The 22,735-nt window shown below is 37.2% G+C and overlaps 1 protein-coding gene across 2 annotated transcripts in view; it reads left to right on the top strand.

The window, feature by feature from the left end:
- The window catches only part of ext1b (exostosin glycosyltransferase 1b), a 75,526-nt gene that overhangs the window by 38,413 nt on the left and 14,378 nt on the right, over positions 1 to 22,735 (top strand). For both annotated transcript variants that reach the window (XM_016441930.1, XM_016441929.1), the window contains 5 exons: positions 12,298 to 12,391; positions 14,238 to 14,345; positions 16,403 to 16,522; positions 18,915 to 19,047; positions 21,194 to 21,312. In XM_016441930.1, coding sequence (XP_016297416.1) covers positions 12,298 to 12,391; positions 14,238 to 14,345; positions 16,403 to 16,522; positions 18,915 to 19,047; positions 21,194 to 21,312 — 574 coding nt within the window. The remainder of the gene's footprint in view (positions 1 to 12,297; positions 12,392 to 14,237; positions 14,346 to 16,402; positions 16,523 to 18,914; positions 19,048 to 21,193; positions 21,313 to 22,735) is intronic.

Raw genomic sequence — 22,735 nt, 5'->3', positions numbered from 1 at the left:
TTTTAATAATTTGCTTTAGCACAATGACGATATACAAGCCAAGCCGTTTTTTATATTTAGGAAACAACATTCGTTTTTCTAAAATTAAAGTTAACATTAACACACATTATAAATGAATGTAGCTGCCCTTGTTTTAGGAAGGTGGGTCCATCACAAGGGGAACATTACGTTTTTGGGACCGTGGTGTCCAAAATTTGAGAACCCTTGCCTTGGTGTACCAAGAAGTCTTTCATTTCATCTGCCCATTGTGCTGACCACCAACCCCCATCAAGTCCTCAGTCTCAGTGGTAGGTCTTAGTTGAAGGATTTCCATCAAACCAGTCACATTTAAAGAAAACCCTGTCTTTTGAACAAGGCCTTCTTTCACGGAAAGTGACTTCCAGACCGAGAGCTGTCAGGTTGATTAAATATCACTACTGTGCATTCCCTGACCTCTGAAGCGTCCACTCTCCACAAAGACTCAGTCTGGCTCTGTCAGATCCGCTGACATTCTATCTGCGTTGGTTGGAACTCTGTCTTTGCCCCAATCGCAGCGGTTCTTTTTGTTTCTTCTCGAAACAACACGAGTGGTTCCATCGTTACAGGCCACCGATCAGGATAAAGCTATTGCGCACCCTGTTCCTCTGGCAGCGTGACATTTAGAAAGTCTGTTTTTGTTTATCTGTCACAATCTGCCCATTTCCACTGTCTGTCAGCTAAGGTTGGACGAATCTTCCTCTGCAGACAAATGCTGTGGCATTTCTGGGAAGTTAAAGATTATCATGACCTGAATGTTGGAGATTTATATCCGAGCTCCTGACTAATGTCATGCTAAAGAGCATTGCTAATTGCCTCTGCCTGGTTTCATTCTTGGCTGCTTTGAAGTTTCACTCATATTCTTGAAGGCACAAAGCACATGCTTTATTATAACACAGTGACTTGAAGGTTGTTTACAGTTTAGCTCACTAATTAGCATATTAACTTTCCCCGTTATCATTTTTCCTCTCACGCATAGGTTCTAATGTTTGTTGCAAGCTGTTTTGAATGATGTGTGTCTGAATCTCAGCTTGCATACATCGTATGAAAACGGCATACTGCATTGGTGCCGATATTCAGAAAATACAGTATTTGCCCAAAAAGCTTGTATGGATGCATATTTTGGGATGTCATCTAGGAACATTGCGCTATATAGGGTGGAATATATTAGTATTTGATCTGCATCACAGTTGATTGACTTGTAAATGCAGAACCGGCCCTTCTGTCTCAAATACTGATGCTCAACTGAAACACATTTGGCAGATCACAGTCATAACATAAAATGAATCACTTCCTTTGAGAACCTTTTCATCATTCTTTTGTATGCCTTAGGATCTAATGTCTGCCAGTGACATAAAGTCATTGTTTTGAGTGAAAATGTATTGTCTAAACCGAGAGGAATGACTCATGTAGATGTTGAATAAGTGTCTGGAAAGTCTCTATGTCTGACTGTAGTCATTGTTAGTCAACCACAGCGTTTGGAGAGGCTACAAAAACTAACCTTGACAGTTCAAATGGCAGATTAAATAAAAAGACATGTTTGAGATTTACCTTATTTCAGTTGTTCTCAAAGTTTTAAGGAATGCATCACATGTTTTTTTGTTTGTGCATAGAGTAGTTAAGGGCTAGTCTGTAATGTCTTTCACACTAATCGACTGGTGATGTTAATTAATGTCAGTCAATTTACGGGTCTCATCTGGCTCAGCTGATTATTCTATTGTAATTGCAACAATGGGTCACTTAACATGGGAATGGGGCGCATATTAAGGCAAAGCTAAGCTGTATTTCTCATGTAGCTATCACAGGTAATTACCTCTCTTAAAATAGCTTTTTACACAATATGAAATCACATATGGCTCAGAAAATCCCTTTGAAGTGGTCAGGGTTGGATCAGTAGGATAACCCTGGTTTCGCTTCTGGAAGATTACCCAGAGTCCTCCCTGCTTGATAAATGACCGAACTGTGACACCGGAGGTGTCGACGAGAACGGTATGGGTGACGAATGTGAGCTCAACCGCACCCTTTCATGTCACCGCATCAGGAGACAGTGCTTTATTGTTGTGTGGATGGGGTTATCCCATGAGCTCTTTCTCAAGAATGACCGTTTTAGACATTGGCCATCATACAAACTCAATAAAAATTAGCTGTGTGATGCAAGCCGAATAAAGAGGTGAATAATTCACTGACATCTACCGAAGCTGGCCGCTATTTGCTCTTATTTGTCAACCACCTTAAGTATGTATGTCAGCAAAGCAGTCCTTAGGGACGGTCACAGTGACGAAGCGAACCAAAGCTATTCGTTTTCAGCAGAGCCTGTATGACTGACTGACTTCTGAGAAACCCAAAAAAAGGGTTGTTTTTGTCCATATAATGAAAGCTGGATGTTATAACATCATTGGACCTCATTGACTTTCACAGTATAGACAAAAACATTCTTTAAAAGAAAGTCCACAGAAGAAAGTCATACAGATTTAAATGGATGAGTAAATAACATCTCTATGCTTTTCAGCAGCAGAATATGGTTTTTATCTTCCTTTTGTGCATTCAGCAATTACGTGTTCAAGTTTCCAATTGCTAATTTAGCTTGTGTACAAATAAACAGATACCAAGAAACGAGTCCTTCAGATTAGCCATGTGACCGTAGAGTAGACCGTTCCTTCTGACTGCTATATTTTCCCCATCATGAAACGTAGAGTTTCATAAGCCATCTTTCTAAGTATAAACCTCTGACCTTTCCAACATTCCCCAGATGCAGTGGAACATTAAATCGGATGACTTTATTGCATTGTTTCTTCACTACCAAATTAACTGCCGCTTCTCCCGACCTCGAGCAAAAAAAGAAGCAAAAATCTTTGAAAACGGCAAAGTGCATACCAAAACCAGTCTATACAGCTTTTGTCCGTTGCAGCAGGAAAGCCTTTTATGTGTGAAAGGGGGCTCTCGGCAGCAGGATAGAGAAGTCACTTTGCTTTAGATTTGCACTTGCCTCCTATTATCAAACACTGGGATTCAGACAGCTTTCAGAAGTATCTCATCACCTGCCTTAGCACTTAAAGGTGTGGGAGTGGAGCTCTTTGAAGCCGCGGCCCAGATGTGCCATTTGGTGTGGCGTAAAGCCACACAACTATTTGAAGTCTTCTGTTTGTATGCCAGCCATTTCCTAAATCCCACTCTCATAGTTGGAAACAAAGCTCTAAAAGGAGGCACAAGCCATCCACATGAAGGATGGATGTTTGTTGTGCTGGGGGAAGGCAGAGTTGAGGGAATCTCGTGTTCTAATTAAATACGTTTAACCCAAGGTCATATGGTGCTGAGAGAGGGGGGTTCGTAGGCTTGTCTTAAATGTTTTATTGAGTTTCTTTGAACTGTTATGAACTGTTACAGCTTGGGGGTGAAGCATAAGCCTTCCTGTCAGAGCTGAAACAATGCACGTGTTGGCTTTTAATGAACTGCTGTGGAATGCGAGAGCTTTGATTTGCTTTTCCAATAATTTGTCACATTCCCTGACATATGGTCTTTACATCATTGATTTGTGAAGTTTTTACTCTACTTCATGTGCAGTATGTTGTGTTTTATGCAGTAGCGAGGCCTCTAGGTGTTTGGCATCTCGCTGTCATGTTGACTGACATGTTCTCATGGGTTTAAATTAAAGGCCTGTTCACACCAAGTGTGATGTTACAAAGCAGAAATTCACATTAAAGTATTAAATGTTTAGTTTCAGAGTTTGGTTTCCTGGGCCGTATAGAAGCGCATTGTGTTGCTTTAACATCTTGTTGCAGGAAATTTCATGCTCTGCGTGAATAGGCCTTTAAGACGCCGCTCTCATTTAACTGATAGGTTTAGTTCATGTTGATTTTCTTTTTACTGTTGCTAATAACTCACCAGGCAGAGGGGATGATTCATTTCCTGCCATCTAATTATTCTGGCCTTCCCTGGCGGAAAATAAAAGTGCCGTTTCATCTTAATATTGCAGTTTTATGGGTGTTTATTTATTTATTTGTTTGTTGATTGATTGATTGATTGTCATATGGGTTGGATGATGCATATAATAATAATAATAATAATAATTTATTATAAATAAAAATAATTACCTTTTTATTTCTTTTTTTATTTGATCACTTCAATTCAAAATGTTTTATATATTATTATATAATATCAGGTAAGTGTTTGTTTTTTTTCTTCTATACAAATACTGAAAATAAAAGGGACATCGTTATTTTCAAGGTTATTCCTAACAAATAAGTCTTGCATCTGTACAGAAACAGTTTCACATTATGTAACACTTGAGTTAAAAATAAGACTCAAAGCAGTAATGTATTATATTGGATGAGACGAGTTTGACCTACATAAAAAAGAAAAAAAATCCATTTGAAGTTGGCACTTTGATAGCAAAACAACCTCAAACTGGTCCTGATTTCATGATTTTTGATCAGATTATTTCATCTCGAGATTAGAATGGCATTGGCTACCACTTAGAGGACTGATATGCTTCACTGGAGGATGACACTTACACTGTCACTGCAAGGAACTGTATGCCAACTCAGCCTGTATTTGCGTAAACTCAAATGGAAATCTGGGTTGTACACAGGTGTGTTTTTGTTTATAGAAGTGAAGCCGTTTTTGTGCTGTCCCGCCTGCGTGTGGGTTTGTGGTGTAATTGACATTGAGAGCTCTGAGAGCCTCTTACCTCCCTCTGTGTTGTGACTCTCACCTTTAAGTAGTGCAGCGTTTGAGGTGAAGAAGCACCAATTCTTTTAGGCTGATGTCACGGCTCTTCTGTTTGAGGATATATAGGCTCCTATTTTGCACATAAAGAAATAGAGAAAGTCTGAAAAACACAGTTAAATAATCGCTCTCAAAGAGAGAGTTTGCATGTCATCAGCCTGTGGTAGAATGAAGACATCAAAGAAAGCCTTTTACTGCATTTATTGCTATAAAACTCTAAAGTTTACAGTTTTATTGCTGTAGATTTCACCAGCTCTGTTGTTGTCCAAGATATATAGGCGTCAGGTTTTTTATTTGTTTGTTTGTTTCCTCAACTTTTATTAATTTGTTTTGATATGCTTTCTACTCCTGTAAGTTACTTTAGCACATACTTTCCTCCATCTCATCTTTTATTTGATAGTTATTCAGATCTAATACTCTAATATCTCTATACATTCATGTAATTACTTCTCTTTCGCCATCCATTTATTGTGTCTGTGTGTTTTGTCTTCCATATCAAAAAGAAATATTATACCCACATATTTTCACCAGAACAGGTTGCCAGGTGACCAGTGAGTCTTTTTTTTTTTTACGATTCCCCCATCTCACTTTCTTCATTTATATATTCGCTTCTCTAATTAAATATTTTCAGGAGTGGGGAGAGTGTTATTAGTCAGTTCCTCACTCACTTCTCTCAGTCTCAGACTGTTTATTCTGAACAGACTCTAATGAGTGCTTCATTGGGCTTCGCCTAATTGTGATCTAAAACTGCAAGCCATTCTTCACCGAAGCAGGTTTAATGGCACATGATAGCAGCACTTCAAGCTCGAAGTGAGTTTGGAGATATCGGCAAGCTGCTTGAACGGAAAATTCAATCCTGCCGCTTGTCAACACATAGACCCGAAGATGCAGGTGCTCCGTGTTACTTTGCTCTACTTCCTGTCCAGGTGGAAACAGAGCAGCACCAGCCACGCTGTCCCTCTTCGCTATTCTTTCTTGTTTCTTCAGTCCGTCTTTTCTCTGCAGCGTCATCTTTCTCCCTAGGGTTCCTCTCTGCAAGTGTCTATCCGAGCAACCTGACACCAGCTGCAGCCTCCTCCCGAAAGAAGCCGTTGCTTTGTTAGAACTTCGTTATAGATGGTGCTTTCTGTCCACAATGTCCAAAAGCCACATTCTGACCTCTGGTGACCGAGTCGGCACCCCCCTCGTTTTTGTCAGTTCCCCCTCCAGCTATGTGACATGACCCAGTTCTAGGAGACACACCTGTATCGTATAACACTGTCCTGCAGAGGAATTTCTTTTGAAAGTGCTACTAGTTCTTTATGAAACCTGCCAAGAGCATGTCCCAGTCATGTTTTAGCCCAGAAGAAAAATAAAGAATTCAAAATAATGTGCTTAAAGAAAACAAAGTATATTTAAAACCATTGCATCGTTTAAGACTTTTTATTGATTGTTTGTTTGATTTGATTTATTTAACAATCAAACACGCATCCTCAGTTGTCAATGTTGTAATGCAAAAAATCTATTTAATGCATGAAATACATAATATATAAATATATGTCTTATAGATTTTGATTCAACAATTTAATTTAAATATATACATTTAAACAGATTATTATTGTATTGGTATTGCCATTCATTTATGGTTATTTTTTAACAGTTATAAGGATCATTATTGAAAATGGAGTAAAAATGTCCAGATGCTTTATGATATAAATCTATGTATAAAAGCTCTATGTATAAAATATGTTAAAATATGTATTTAACTATATATATATATAATATAGTCTTATCGATTTTAATTAAACAATTTAATTTAAATATATAAATTATGTATATGCTAAATATTGTGCTGAAAAATAAGTGTGCTGAAATGTGCTTAAATGCCGTAAAATTAATGCCATAATACACTATCTATCTATCTATCTATCATCATTAATGTAATGCAAAAAGAGATTTAATACATAAAATATGTATACATATCTGATTGTCTATGTAATATATAGTCTTATAGGTTTTAATTCAACAATTTAATTTGAATAACTGTTAAAATGTGCTTAATTGCCGTTAAAATGTGCTTAATTGCCATTAAATTAATTTCTCAATGCATATATATATATATATATATATATATTTATATCTTTTTTTATCCAAATTTTTTCTTTTCTTTTTTCATTGTGCCTTAATATTACCGACTTAGTGCATTCAGGCTATAATTTTATTATTTTATTATTTATTTTTTTTTAACCAGTATGGTATATATAATATAAATCTAGCAAATAAAGATTCCAGTGTCATGCAGTCGTAGCCAGGGTGTGGTGCGCAAATTTGGAGTCTTTGGATTTGAAGGATAAAGGCTGGTTTGGCTCTTTAGGGACAGTCTCTTTAGGGACAGTCTCTACAAGCAATTGAGAGACCCCATCTGCAATTGAGAGACCCCATCTGCATTTGATTGCGTGCCCTCCCTCTTTCCCTTTCTTTCTCTCCTTCTCTGTCTTAGAGTCACATATGGTGAGGAGATATTGTGGGTTTAGCCCTAAAATAGAATACATTTAAATGTGTTTGCAAATAAATTAGCTAATTATGACTTTTTGTTCACCTTTAGGGGGAAAGGCTACAGTAGATGGTCTATTAGTAAAATTAACTCATATTGCCATGGGAAAAAAATAAGTCCATTAATAATAAGAACAAAAAGCCATCAATCCCAAGCAATAAGACCAAACAGAACCAGTGAATTCTTGTAGACTAGTTCAAAACCTCAGGTAATAGGTAGTGGGATCATTTTACTTGTTCCTCTTGGTATTTGGATAAAAATAATGTAATTTAGCATTTTATGTGGCTGAAAGATAGCAAATTCGAGTCGTTTTCGTAAGTTGTCTCAATCTATAAAAGTTAGAAGTGCTGCTGTTTAACTCCAGCATAAAAGGCTCCTTTGATTTCTAAAGTTTGTCGATATAATCCCTTCACAAGTTCTGATAGGATGCTGTTTTCCCCCTATTGCGGGAATACACAGATTCAGACCAGTACAAAGGGCTGTCACAGTACAACTTCAGCCCACTTAGCTGTTTAGCGCTCTGACATCTCAGGAATATTTTAACCACTGGAGTCTGTGATCTATTCCATCTGTACATGCTTCTCACGCAGGACTGGAGCGAGACCGCAGAGCAGGCTTGTGCTGACATGTCCCGAATCAGACTCGTGCACAGTCACATCATCGCAGTCCTGCCAACCATCTGGATATAAACTGGTGCTTTGAGACACATCTGGTCATCAACATGCCACGCTCTGAATTGCACTTCCAGCTTTTCAGACCCCACAGCCAGTCAGGGCTGAAATATTCCCTTTGTGGTGACAGGACAGCCAGTATTTCACAAAGCGTGTCCCTGTATGCTGACAGGCCGGCCAATCAAGACACGTTTCTGTCCTCGTGCCCCGACAGGATAACTGGTCTATATGGAGAGTGTCCCTGTATTCTGACAGGTCAATCAAACAGGACAAAATGTGTCCGTGTGTGATGACAGCATAGCCAAATTTCACCACATACCTTCATGTTTTTATGTGATCTTTCTTTCATTTCACGTCCAAAGCATAATCAACCAATTTGAGAAACCCATTTTTTTTTTTTTTTGGCAATAAGCTCAGTCTGTTTTGCTTAGTAGAGGGGGAGACAAATTGAAAAGATTTTCATGATAAACTTGTCAGAATAAATTACGGTGCCAGTATAAGATGATCTTGTCGCACGTCTGCAATACCAAAGCTGATCTTTTTGACAAGGAAATGCACTTAATGGACTTAATGGAAAGACTGGGGACTAAATATTTATGTAAGATAAGACAATAATCACATTGCATAGCATGTTGTGTGTGGATGGATGGGCAGACGAATGAAGAGATAGAAGAATGGATATATAGATTTATAGATAGAATAACTAACATTTTCACTTCCTTTTGCCCATAATTGGCCCCTGATTTGATTCCCGTGGTGTAGCTGGGGCACATGGCCATTATAAGATTATATGACGGGGGTGTTTGCTGGAATGCCTCTAGGTTATCTTGTGATGTGGATGCTAATTGAAACTAGTATAAGCCCTCTAATGAGCACTAATTGCTCTAATGAATTAGTTACAGTGAGAGTTCTGGAGAGAGGACAGTGTGGACACTTCATAGGGCCGCACACATGTACACACACTCATACCCGCAGGGAGCTGTAAGCGTCTCTGTGTGGCCTGCTAGTAACTGGTATGTGAAATGACAGAAGGCTTTGTGTTGCTTAATGCCAGTTTCATAACAATGAATATAATTACTGTAACTAATTGTTGATGTTTTCTCATTAAACTGTAGTTAAAAATCTTTTTTTTTTTTTCTTTTGTGGTTTTGGCATATGAATTTCTCGAGATCAGATTCTGGCAATATTGATGAACTTGATGAGTTCTGGCAATATAAATTTAAGCAATTGCAATGATTTTAATGCACTTTTTATATAGCTTTAAATTTTCTAAAGAATATTCCAGCAAGCCATTTCTGCATTTATTTGAAGTAGAAATCTTTTGTAACATTTTAAATGTATTTACCATCTCTTTTGATAAATTTAATGCATTATCTCTATAGGGCTGTGCAATATTGAAGAAAAATGCTATATGCGATAACTCATTAAATAATGCGATATTCAATATGCGATACGATAATGTGCCACATGCTCAGATGAAACAGTTTTACTCAGCTGTTGCTGAGTCAGTTCTGTGAACTTCTATAACTATCTTGTGTCATATATATATAGTTATTTGTATGTATGTATGTATCAAGAGCTCCTGTAAAACCACAACAAATTCCTTGTGTTTGCGCACACTTAAGTGGTGAATAAAGCTCATTCTGATTCTGATTCTAATATAACTAGCATACATGTTTCACTTTTTGTGAGAAGAAAGCACCTCTACAACAACTTCTGAAAGTGAACGGTAGTGTTTTACTCTAGCATTACATAAAAATGTAATTTTAACATTTAACATTTACTCTATGAATTCAATTTGCACTGATTCTTACTTAAGCTACAAAAGTTATTTAGGTAAGAGCAGTGAGTGATTTTCTCTTTGTCTTTTGTTCATGGCCCCAAATATTGCAAGCTGTAGCGATATGCATATTGCGATATGTACATTTGCAATATTTCGATAATTTCGATATATTGCACAGCCCTAATCTCTGAATAAAAGTATTAATTTCTTTCTAAAGGGAACAAAAAAACAGTAGTGTAGTTCAAAGTTTGATTCATTTTTGTGAATCTTTTGATCTCTTTGTTTCGGTGAATTGGCTGAAACGCTAGATTTACCTGTTTGTTTGCTCGATTACTCAAAAATATTCACTTCTTTCTCTCAACCTTTTTGTTGCACAAAATATGCCATATTTACATTAAATATGCCATCTACTCTGCCTAAATTTTATCTCTTAACTATTGTAAATGAATCTACCACCACTACTATCTAATTGTACTACTGAGACTACCTAATATTTTATGAATGACCAATTTTTATGCAAATATGGTCATATCACATGTGCTTATCTATTTTACACTTTAGTTAGTATTTGTGGGTTTTTCTCATGAGATTGATGTCTGGGAAGTGGAAGTCTGTGCCTTAGGCTGATTGTTCTGCGTCAGAAACGACAGACATTTTTGGCTCCTGGGGGGGGAGTTTGAGAGAGAAAGTTTTAGAAAGTGGTGAAAAGCAAGAGAAATGGTGACCGAAATAGTGGCGATTTTTAAAACATTACCTCATTGTGCAAGGTCCCCCCCATCAGCCATGTGCAGAACGCATAAAATTAACACACTCCGAATGGAAGCATTTAGCCGGAGTTGCTATGGAGACAGAGCATAAAGCTGCGTTAGGGCTGTGTTTGGGCAGGGTAGTATAATTGTACCCAGCCTGTGAAATAAACACAATCACAGAGGGAGATCCTCATTTTTAGACCCTGATATTGATTCACTCGCCAGCAGTTTTCTCATAATACTTAAACACTGTTCTTTTCTCTATTGCATTGCATCTCACATAGATGCTCATTGCCATGGATTCACTTCACACAAACACTTGTGTGTGCCTGAGCACCATTAAAGACCCAAACAATTCTCGCTTGTGTATAAACACTCACATTACACCCTCTCACCTCCGCTGTGCTGTTTTAAGTGGTCTGAGCTTCCCAAGGTCAAAAGATGCTCAGTGTTTGACGGGAAATTAGTAAAAGGAGCTGCTTTGAAATAACATGGGCAATACACACAATGCGTACAAAAAAAGTACTGTGGTGGAACCATTGCACAATTATGAATTATTAGGTGGTAATTCCTTGGTACTTTGGTTTATACTGTGGTACTGAATGGACTTACAAATGTGTTATATATAGTTCCATATGTAATACATCAAATATAATAATATATTAAAAAAAGCATTAAAACATTTGGGTTACGTAACTTTTTTTTTTTTTAAAGACATTACATTTTTATGCATTAAATTCATCTAAAGTGACATTATATTAAAGTGATTTGTATACAGTTTCCACAGCATTTTCAATGTGTTCAACATTGATAATAATTAGAGATGTTTCTTAAGCACCAGTATTTATTTATATATATATATATATATATATATATAATTAAATCACTTGGCTATTGTGCCATTTGTCTTTGTATGCTGGTTCAATGAGGAAAAATATTTTGAGAGAAAAAAAATGAAAGTGTTTGTACTTTGGGCAAGGAAGCCTGGTGACCAGTGGTTTACAGACTGTATGGAAAAGCATCATTTCTGTCCTGGGCTCACACACAGTGAGGCATGGAGGGATCCTCAGTGTTTGCCGACTGTCTGATATTGCTCCTCAGGTAGCTAATCTACGTGAAATGGCTCCACAGAGACCAGCGCTCGCCCTCCAGCCTTATTCATATTCTATCACATTAACGCGGGATCAGTCCCATATCCAGACAGCTGGGACGTGTGCGTGTGTGCTCACACGCATGCCTTGTTTGTTCACTTTGCAACAGAATGGCCTCTGTGCCTCGGTTTCGTTCTGTAGGGCTGTGTGTGTGTGTGTGTGTGTGTGTGTGTGTAGCCTGCCATTTCAGGCAGTGTTCAAAGTCAGCATCTACCAATGAGCTGAGGAGGCAAACGGCACAGCTGCTCTGGAGTCAGCAACATCATCACAAGGCAGATAATGGCAGCACGTGGAAGTCAGCGTCGCACAACCTTCACCTTACATGCTCACCAGTAAATGATGAATGATTTTCTGCCTGATAAATAACTGCCTGCTCCTTTAACCTCCAGACCTCTTTGACGCTGGGTGCGCGCATGAGAAGACAGGAAGCCATCTGTGTCAGTGTGGCTGCTCAGAGCGCGCAGGGGCAGAGAGATGACTGTCTCTTTGATATGGGAAAAACATGGCTGTGTCTTCTCAAGCACCTGAATGTGTGCACTGCACACTGTTTGTTTCTGCTCCTCATGAATGTGCCTGTGTGGAGGACGGAGGGAGGGAGACTGATGGAGAAATGACACTTAAATTCAAAGAAAGGCATTTGTGTCATTGGTTTGTGTGTGTTTTTGTGCAGGTATGACTATCGTGAAATGCTGCACAATTCCACCTTCTGCCTGGTTCCGCGAGGACGACGACTGGGATCCTTTCGCTTCCTGGAGGCTCTGCAGGTGAGCACACATCTGTCATTCAGTCTACACCTTTTTTATTTTTTTTACTTCTTTCCTATTTTCTCTGTTTTCTTTTCCTTTTAATTTCATTTAGTTTCTATTTCCTTTCCTTTTCATCTTTAATTTTTTTCCTGTTGCCCCCCCCTTCCTTCTGTGCTTCTTTCATTCCTTCCTTCCAGACTTTTTCATTCCACACTTCCCCATATCCTTCCTTCCTCCTTCTCTAAATCCTTCCAAGTTCATTTTTTTCTATATTTCCCTCCTGTCTTACTTTCTTCCACCCTTCCTTTCATTCTCTGATCCTTTCTTATACACTTACTTCCCTGTGCATTCACATCCTTCCACCCTTAATTTCTTGTGCACTTCCTTCCTCACTTCCTTGTGTACTAACTTTCCTTTTAAACCTCTTTTATAGCTTCTTTCTTCCTTCTGTAGTCACATACTACTTTTTATTGTTCTTTTTCTTTCTCCCCCCCATTCTTCTCTAAATCCTTCCAAGTTCAAAGTTCCTTCCAAAAATGTTTCCTCCTTCATTCTTTACTTGCTTCCTTTCTTCCATTCTTTGATCCTTTCTTGTACAGTTAATTTTCTTATGCACTCCCTTCCTTCTTTCTCTAAATCCTTTCAACCTCGTTCATTCTTCCTTCTTTCCCTCCTTCTTTGTTTTTTGCACCTTTCCGTCTTCTCTGATCCTTTTTTTTTGTACATTTGCTTTCTTCGGCACTCACTTCCTTCTGCCCCTCCTTTTCTTGTTCACTTCCCTCATTTCATCCTTCCTTCCAAGTTCATTCTTTCTTCCTTACTTCCCAATGCACTTCCTTTCATTTTTTCATTCTTTTATCCTTTCTTGCTCACTTAAATTCTTTTGTTCTGTCCTTTTTTCTTACGTTCCCAGAATTCCTCAATTCCTTTTGTACTTTCCTTCCTTCTGCATTTCTTTATTCCTTCATTCCGCGTTTTTTTTCCTTCCTTCCAAACTTTCACTTTCTTCCTTCCACACTTACTTCCTTCTGCCTTTCCTTTTCTGTGCAATCCTTCCTCTCAAGTTGAAAACCCTCATGTCACTAATTATATTTATAACTGCATACAAACTCTGTCCCTTTCTGTCACCTTTTGGATGTTAATTAAAACATTAGTTGGCCAATTTATGAACCTTTCTCTTTTTTGACGAACAATTATCACCCCCACTAGTTGTTTTGAAGACATTTTATCATAAGGATGTTTTCAGAAATGTGGCCCTCACAAGCATTGTGAAACAATTCCGCGCGCGCACATACTTTGACATTAGCTCTCACATACAGCACCCGCACCTCTTCACTTCTGGAGCACAGACCCTCTTCCCCTGAGCGTGTGTGTGTGTGTGTGACCACTAGAGTTGAAGCCCTGCGGCGTCAGTGCTCAGCTGACATCTTTATGACCTCTTGAGTGGCAGGTCCTCATTACGTCAAACAGCCGTCAGACACAACAGCTGCTCATCCCTCTTTTTCTACACATCTCCCGCACTTCAAAGGAAATTCACTTTTCTCTCCTCAGCCCATCTTCCCTGTTTTATAGTACATATTTTCTTTCTCCCTCTCTGTATTTACTGTCATGACGTGTAACTGTATAAGTGAAGTGGATGTTGATCTGTAGGCGTCTGTACGCTGGACTCTTCGAGTCAGTATCAGTAACAAGGCTAATGGCTTTTCTGGCATTCAGTAGAAGCAATTTAATATGCGTCCCATTGTGTTTGTTCTGTTTCTTATTCATCCATGTGTTTTCTCTCTTTGTGCTGTCCTGTAATCAAAACACGGCACATATGACTCACGCTGTGACCCCATCGCTCTGTGTGTTTGTGTGTTTGTAGGCGGCCTGTGTGCCGGTCATGCTGAGTAATGGTTGGGAACTCCCCTTCTCGGAGGTCATCGACTGGAACACGGCTGCTGTGATCGGGGACGAGAGGCTCCTACTGCAGGTCTGAAATCCAGTGTGTTTTTATTGCATCCTTTCCAGAATCTCTTTTGTGTTCTGCTCAAATACTTTAAAAGTCGTGTCAGACATTGGGGCTGAAGTCAGCTTGGTTAGAGCTTTTAGACCACCTCCAGACATGCATGTATTCCATGGAGGTTGCAGGATTTCCTTTGTTAAAGAGAAATTCTGTCATCGTTTATACATCCTCATGTCATTCCAAAGCTCTATGACTTTCTTCTGTAAAACAAAAAAAAAGATATTTGGAGAAATGTCGAGGGATTTTTTTTGTCAATATGATGGAAGTCAAAGGCAGCAGATTCTTTGGTTGCCAACATTCTTCAAAATATCTTCATGTTCCACAAAATGTGGAATGTCATACAGGTTTAGAACAACATGAGGGTTAACAAATGATGACACAATTTTCAGTTTTGGGTGAACTATCTCTTGAACAATGGAAAGCCTGGAGCTTCACAGGAATTGTGACTAAATTATTATTATATTATGTCTGTCAAAAGATTAAAATATTCACAATTAATCCTGTGATCTTTTGTGTGTGGGTTCTTTTTTTGTATGCTTTTAGTTCCTTTTTAAAGACTGAAAACAATTATTTTGGTTCACTCAGAGGGAATATATCAAAAATTACTTGTTAAGCTTTGATGATAATTACATACAAAAACTGCAAATTACATTTGTTAAACCTCCCATCTGGACTCGCGTATAAATAAATTTGCCATTAAGGTTTTTCCTAGAGAAAGTTTCTCTTTGATTGTTCCCTAAAACGTCAAAATATGATTCGAAACAATCTTAGGTATGTTAAAGGGATAGTTCACCCAAAAATGAAAATTTGATAAACATTGAAGTTGAGGTTTGCATGAAGCTGGATGACAGCATGCCCAGGAGACTACAGGCTGTCATTAAGGCTAAGGGTTGCCCGACTAAGTATTGATAGTTGTGTAAATACTGTCATACTAACAGCTGTATGAATAATTTTTGGTTGATTGTAATCTATTACATACCTTTCTATCAAAGTTATCTAACATTATCAAGCTGAATTTGTTCTGACACAGTTTAACTCTGAGTTCTTGTCATATTTTATTACCATTTTCTAAACTATAGCGAATAAACTGTGATAATGTGAGAAATGTTGAAGGTGTCTGAATAAATTTTGGTTTGACTGTATCTATTTGACAAATGAAGTTAACCAACTAGCATTATACATGCTCTTTTGGTTTCTGTACCCAATATTTAAAATAATTACAAATACAGTAAAAATATTGGTATCAGTACTCGGTATCGGCAAGTACCAAAAATAAAAGTATCGTATCGGGCGAGTACTTGAAAAAGTGGTATCGGTGCATCCCTACTAAATATTATCCAATATAATATGCCTTCAAATAAACACACATTGGTGTTGGTGAACCCACAGTATGAATTCACGTCAGTAGTTGTAGTGGTAATAATAATAATAATAATAATAATAATAATAATAGTCAATTTTTATTAATTTAATAATTAATTAAATTTAATGATTTTATTATAAATATTTTTTATATAATTAATTACTAATAATTAATTTTATTATATTTTTGTTATCATTATTATTTAATGTAATGGTAATGATGAATGATATTCTATATGATATGTCTTTAGATATACATATTTGTGTTGATGAAGAGGAATTTACTGATGGACTGAGACAAAACAGGTTGAAAACTTGGATAGTGTTTGACATGCGATTTTTGGTCCTGGATCAACATTCCTGTCAAACGAAGGATGTTGATCCAGGACGTCCTACTTGACTGAAACACATTGTTTGCTCTCAGTCCACAGCTTGGACTGGTTTGACCGTCTTAGTCTGATATGATCCAGTTTTTCCATAAGGACTATGATGCAGATTATTCAGGTTTTACAGATTTGATTTGTTTAACCAAGCAGTGTGAGATGCCATACACCTCATACACCCCATATCCCTCTGTTTTCCCTTGTTTTCATTTGTTCTGTTCATACATAACCTCTCTAGCAGCAGGGCACTGATTTATCACTCTCTCTCTCTCTGTGCAGATCCCGTCCACGGTGCACTCCATTCATCAGGATAAGATTCTGGCTCTGCGACAGCAGACACAGTTCTTGTGGGAGGCCTACTTCTCATCTGTGGAGAAGATTGTGCTCACCACTCTAGAAGTAAGCCATGACTGCTCAGTCACGCCGTCCCTACTCTCTCTCACACACACACACACACACTCGCTCTCATTCCACAGCTGTGACACTCACAAAAGCCGCTTCAGACACACAGGCTGGGTCCAAATATTTTGACAGAAAGTGTCGAATTATGATGATTTATTAGGGGTTGTGCTAAGTGCGTACACATTCTCATGCCTTGTTTAATTCTGTATATCCCCTTTATCAGTGTCTAGGAAATGACGCGTGACCTTGGTTCATTGACCTCTCCTTAGAGTTATTAGCTTGACTAGCATTTGTCTAGACACAGAGCTCAGATACAGCAGCCCTAAAAGTATTTGGATGGTTTTGTGCTTCTCACTGAAACGTCTGTTTATTTGGCACTGTTATATATGAAATATATTCTGTCAAAAGCTTTGTTAGTGTAACCATTCCCCCTGCTTCTTAGATCGACATGCCATTGCGGTCCATGTTTAGAAACTGACAGTGTCATACAATGCATAAGCATCTACAATCAACAAATCACAGCAATTAACCCCAGAAGACTATGAGCTAGCGACAGAGCTGTCAGAGCCCCCCAACCTCCCACGGCGTGGGTGCAGCATCATTGCAATTACAGCTAGCATCCGAAGAGTTGCTTTCATCCGCTGCCCTCCATTTGGAAGATTGCGGCCATCCTGTTGCGAAATTGAGTCGTCAATCACATGTCTTCAGTCACTAAAAGGGAGGACTTTTAGCTGAGCAAGAGGAACGGCCTTTCATCAGCCGCTCAGATTGGGTTTTTAAGATGACAGGTGGGGTTCTGCAAGGTTGAAAAACCACGGCTTAATATCAACGCTCATGTCAAATGGTTATTGACTGCTCCAGGGGGGAGCAAGAAGAAAACACGGGAAACACTCAAACTTGTGCTTTATATTAGTCACCTCAGATGACATTTTGTAATATAATATAATATAATAATGTTCAACAGTTTGGGGAGTGTAAGATTTTATGTTTTTTAAAAGGCTGCATTTGTTTGATAAAACTCATTTAAAGCAGTAATATTGTGGAATATTATTACAATTTAAAATAACTATAATAAAATTTATTTTAAAATGTAATTTTTTGTGATGGCAAAGCAGAATTTTTCAGCAGTCATTACTCTCTTCATTACTTAAGCTTCAGTGTCACATGATCCTTCAGAAATCATTCTAAAATGCTGATTTGCTGCTCGAAACATTTTTTTATTATCAGTGTTTAAAACGGTTGTGCTGTTTAATATTTTTGATAAATACATAGTTCAAAAGAGCAGTATTTATTAGAAACATTATAAATATTTACTGTCACTTTTGTTCATTTTAATGCATCCTTGCTGGATAAAACTATTAATTTCTTAATAATAAATGACCCCAAACTTTTGAAGTTTGTGTGTATTACATTATATTATGCCATTTTAATGAAAGTATAATTCTTAAATGCGACACGACAAAATACAGACAATTTAAAGCATTTTTTAAACTATAACAAAAAAATGTAAAAATAACACTGGGTATTTTTCTGATTCTGTTTGGTACTTCTAAATTACACACTTCACCTTGAATGCCTCGTTTCTTTGCAATATTAATTGAACGCTTCGATTTGTTGCCCAGATTCCTCTGTTTAATCATTCTGAATCAACGTGCGTGATTAGTCCTAATTACCATTATTTATGCAGAACGAGTTTATCTTCCCCATTCACCTTCCCATACACCTGAACTAATTATGCAGCTGTGATTCTGTCTACAGAAAATGTGTGTTTGTATTTGCAAGTTATATTTGTGTGTGGTGAAGGTTGTCCGTGGAATCTCACCATCCTTCAACTGATGAATGCATTCCAGATGCTGCTCAGTAAATTCTACAAGACTTTTGTCATTTGTACTGCAAAAAAACCTCCAGGCTAGTATTAAGAAGCTGCAATGAAGACACAATCTCAGAGACATTCAGCTTGTGTGGAATCCCATTCCAGTTGCCAACGATTAGGCTGTCACTAAGCCAAGCCGCTTTCACACCAAGGGACACAATATAAACCAAAAACGACGACGACAACAAAAAAAGCCTATCACTCTTTGTCTCTTTTTACAGCAGCCATTCATCGCCGAGAGCCTCACTCAAGGCCAGAGAAGCAATTGCTCCTCTTAATGCTGGAGCATCTGATTGGCACGATGAGAGTGGTGAAATCGCTGGAGCATTTGATCGTTTGTCTCATAGTTTATAGACCCAGAGCTGCACCTCAACTTGAAGTTTCAATTTGAAACATTAATTCAAAGACTTCTCCAAATGACAACTTCACAACTCTCATGGGCGAGGAATTTAGCTGGAATTGTTTACACGGGCTGTAATGCAGGCTGTTTATTTGTTTGTTTACTTGTTTGTGTAGATCATACAGGACCGAGTGCTTCAGCAGACCTCCAGGAGCAATCTGATGTGGAACAGTCATCCCGGTGGACTTTTTACACTGCCCCAGTACTCATCCTACCTGGGCGACTTCCCTTTCTTCTACTCCAAACTTGGTAATTGACAATCATCTTCTTTATTGCACACACAGTTTTTCCACAGTTTAAAGACAAAAGCTGTTTCTAAAATTGCCCTTTTTTTTCCTATAGTGCACTATTTGGAGGTTTGCCATTTTTGTAGTGTGAGCAAGTGAGCAATGATGTAGAGATTTCTTTTATACCTGTAATGCGCTGAATACTTGCTGAAATAATATTTTATAATCTAATGGTGCAAATGTTGAGCATAGAGGAATAAGAGTTTGCCACTTCCTTCATTCCAGCAGTTTTTATTATGTGCTGCTAATAGTCTTAAATTGTCTTAAATTTAATGAAAAAAGTTCAAATGTAACGTTTTTATACATATTGCCGCTAATTCTATCAAAAATGTCAACTCAAAAAATAAATTTTAAAAAATATATTGAATTATGTAAGTGTGACCCGTGCTGGCAAAATGAGTCGGAATGCGCACGGCAATTTTAAGCTACAGCCAAAAACGTGAAAACATTTTTAGGTTTTCAAATAAAATGAGTTAATTAAGCCCTCGTCTAGCAATCACAATGCTCCAAATAGTAATTAAACATCTAAAATTATCTTTATTTGTACGTTTTCTGAGACGAGTACCTTTTCGCTTCTCGCGCTTCCGATGACTAATATTTGAATCGTGCACATAAAGTCGCTTCCGCCTGCACGCGATCCCGATACGCATGCTAAGTATAAATAGCAATTAGATGCTATTTACCCAAAGTGAAAATTGCATATTTTCTTAGCAATAGATGGTATTTACACAAAGTGCATTATAATAAGGTACATATAAAGTATAGGAACAGTATTTCTTCTGATTTCGCTCACTAGTTTCTGTTGATTTACATAGTGCATTTATTCTGTATGTCACATTTACTGTATAGGTAATAGTGAATGAATGAACAAGTGAGTGATTTTGGACACATGCAGCAAAAGTCTTTCTGACTTTAATATTGTGACACCCTTTTCTCCTAAACTTTCAGAAACTAGTCCTGCATGACGTTTTGAGATTATGTTCAAATGTTTCTGGAATTAATGAGCTTTCTAAGACATGACAGACAAGCATTATGGGACTTTCGAGTCCTATTCATCTTTTACAGACGTGGGTCTTCTTGTCATAGCCAAATTTGTGACTAGCCTCATTCAAAACCCAAGTTGCGTTGTCTCTGGTTCTCTACTTTGTCATCATCTGATTTATTTTTAAACACCCTCTCCTGCCATCTCTTAATTGCGGAGGTGTCTTGATATCTACAAATTTACCATGTAGCTAAGTGACAACCATTGTACAACGTGATAGATTATCGACCAGCCCTGTGTAATTGGATCGCAAAATCCATATTCACAATCTAAAGTCGTGCATCGCCACATTTGCTAATACAGCCCACGCATGCCTCTATCTTAATCTGCACTGCTTGTCAGGCCAATCAATATGAAGCCGTTGATTGAGCACCTCTTGTTAGTGGGAAAATGTAAGTTTAAAAAAAAAAAAAAGTGGTAACCAACAAGAATTATCTGCTTGTATCTGTGCAAGAATTATCATATTGGTTTGTCACCACTGCACCAGTTAAACATGGTGAGTTATTTCCAGATGAGGAAAACACTCTACAGGATGGTGCCAACTGTCTGTTTTATTATCTCATGGGCAAAGTGGACAATAGATGAAAAAAGTGCTGCATCTATAGAGAGATGTGCATGATATTAATGCCATTATCGTTGATTGTAATTAAACATGTAGTCTATTTAATAACTCTAAAACATGGATTATTTATCTCATTAAATCCCACTTAAGTCATACCACTAAATCATATTGCTTGAAGTATTTTATAGATATATTTGGCGTATTATCAAACTCGCAGGAGTTCTGCACAGAGCTCTTCAGAAAGCTTCACAGAGTCTGAGTTCGAAATTCTGTCATTCAATAAGCTGTATGCATCATTCTTCCCTTGCGTTTGTTAAATATTTTATCAAATATTACATTTGTTATTAGATACTTTTTACACATTTTACTATGTTTAAATCCATTCAATAGAATTCCATAGATTTCCTCCCAAGATCAGTGAACAGGTGCAGCATAGATCTGGTGTATCATTTTTGTCTGATTATGGTTCTTTCAAATTAATTCTCTTGTTTTTGTTTTTTTTAGGGATCAAGCCGAATCCCAAGTTCACTGCTGTTATCCATGCAGTCACACCCCTGGTTTCTCAGTCTCAGCCGATTCTCAAGCTCCTCGTCTCAGTGGCAAGGTCCCAGTACTGTGCTCAGGTAAGATCCACTTCTTCTGATAGCTGATTAATTCATTAAAACAAGGGCAAATTACTGCATATATCAGTATTTGCTGAAAAAGACGATTCAGAGATGAAACCTGCCTTTAGTGCCTTTAATTCATTTAATAATTCAATATTTAAATATTTATTACTTTTTTTAATTAATTGCACTAAGTTAGTGGTTCTCAACCAGTGGGTCTCAGCAAACTTCCAGGGGCCCCGCCGGATGACTTAAAAGTATTTAAATTAATAACTTATTAACATAATAATAAAATAGTCAAACTCTAATCTAATTTGAAATGCTAAAAACACATAAAATCAGTAACTCGTATTCTTATGGAAGAACATAGTTCATGAAATCACAAAATGAATCATGGTTAATCAGTTTAATATATCAATCATTTTAGATTCTGTTAATATAAAGTTTGAAAACAAGCAGACCGCAATTACCGCAGAAATATCTATAGAATATATGGGCCCATACAGATAATGAATAGTGTGATGGACAAAAAGGGCGTTTCAGTCAAAAAGACTGATGACCATTGCTCTAAATTAACATTAAATTGACAGCCCTGCTATAAACGATAATTTTTTTTTTTTATAAATTAAATAATTTAAATAATAATAAATTAATCAATTATTATTATTTAAATTAAAAATGTGATATTATATAATAAAGTAGTCAAACTCTAATCTAAACTGAAATGTTAAAAACACATAAAATCAATAGTTGTTGTTCTTATGGAAGTAGTTCCTGAACTCACAAGATAAATCATAGTAATCAGTTTAATATGTGACCCTGGACCACAAAACCAGTCTTAAGTCGCTTGGGTATATTTGTAGCAATAGCCAAGAAAACCTTTGAATGGGTCAAAATTATCGATTTTTCTTTTATGCCAAAAATCATTAGGATATTAAGTAAAGATCATGTTCCATGAAGATATTTTGTAAATTTCTTACCGTAAACGTATCTAAACGTAATTTTTGATTAGCAATATGCATTGATTTGGACAAATTTAAAGGCGATTTTCTCAATATTTAGATTTTTTTGCACCCTCAGATTCCAGATTTTAAAATAATTGTATCTCGGCCAATTATTGTCTTATCCTAACAAACCATACATGAATGGAAAGCTTATTTATTCCGTTTCAGATGATGTATACATCTCAATTTAAAAAAATTGACCCTTATGACTGGTTTTGTGGTCCAGGGTCACATATATCAATCATTTCAGTTTCTATTAATATTAAAAAGTTTGAAAACAAGCAGTTTTGTCATAATTACAGCAGAAATATCACAAATATATTTAGAATATATGAGCCTATAATAATAAATATTGTGATGGACAATCAAGTCAAAAAGGTTGATGACCACTGCTCTAATTTAACATTAAATTGACATCCCTGCTATAAATCCTATAA

Source organism: Sinocyclocheilus anshuiensis, unplaced genomic scaffold (assembly GCF_001515605.1).
Source record: "Sinocyclocheilus anshuiensis isolate Anshui unplaced genomic scaffold, SAMN03320099.WGS_v1.1 scaffold195, whole genome shotgun sequence".
Taxonomy (NCBI): domain Eukaryota; kingdom Metazoa; phylum Chordata; class Actinopteri; order Cypriniformes; family Cyprinidae; genus Sinocyclocheilus; species Sinocyclocheilus anshuiensis.
Note: the sequence above shows the minus strand (reverse complement) of the source record. Positions and strands in the feature narration are given on the sequence as shown.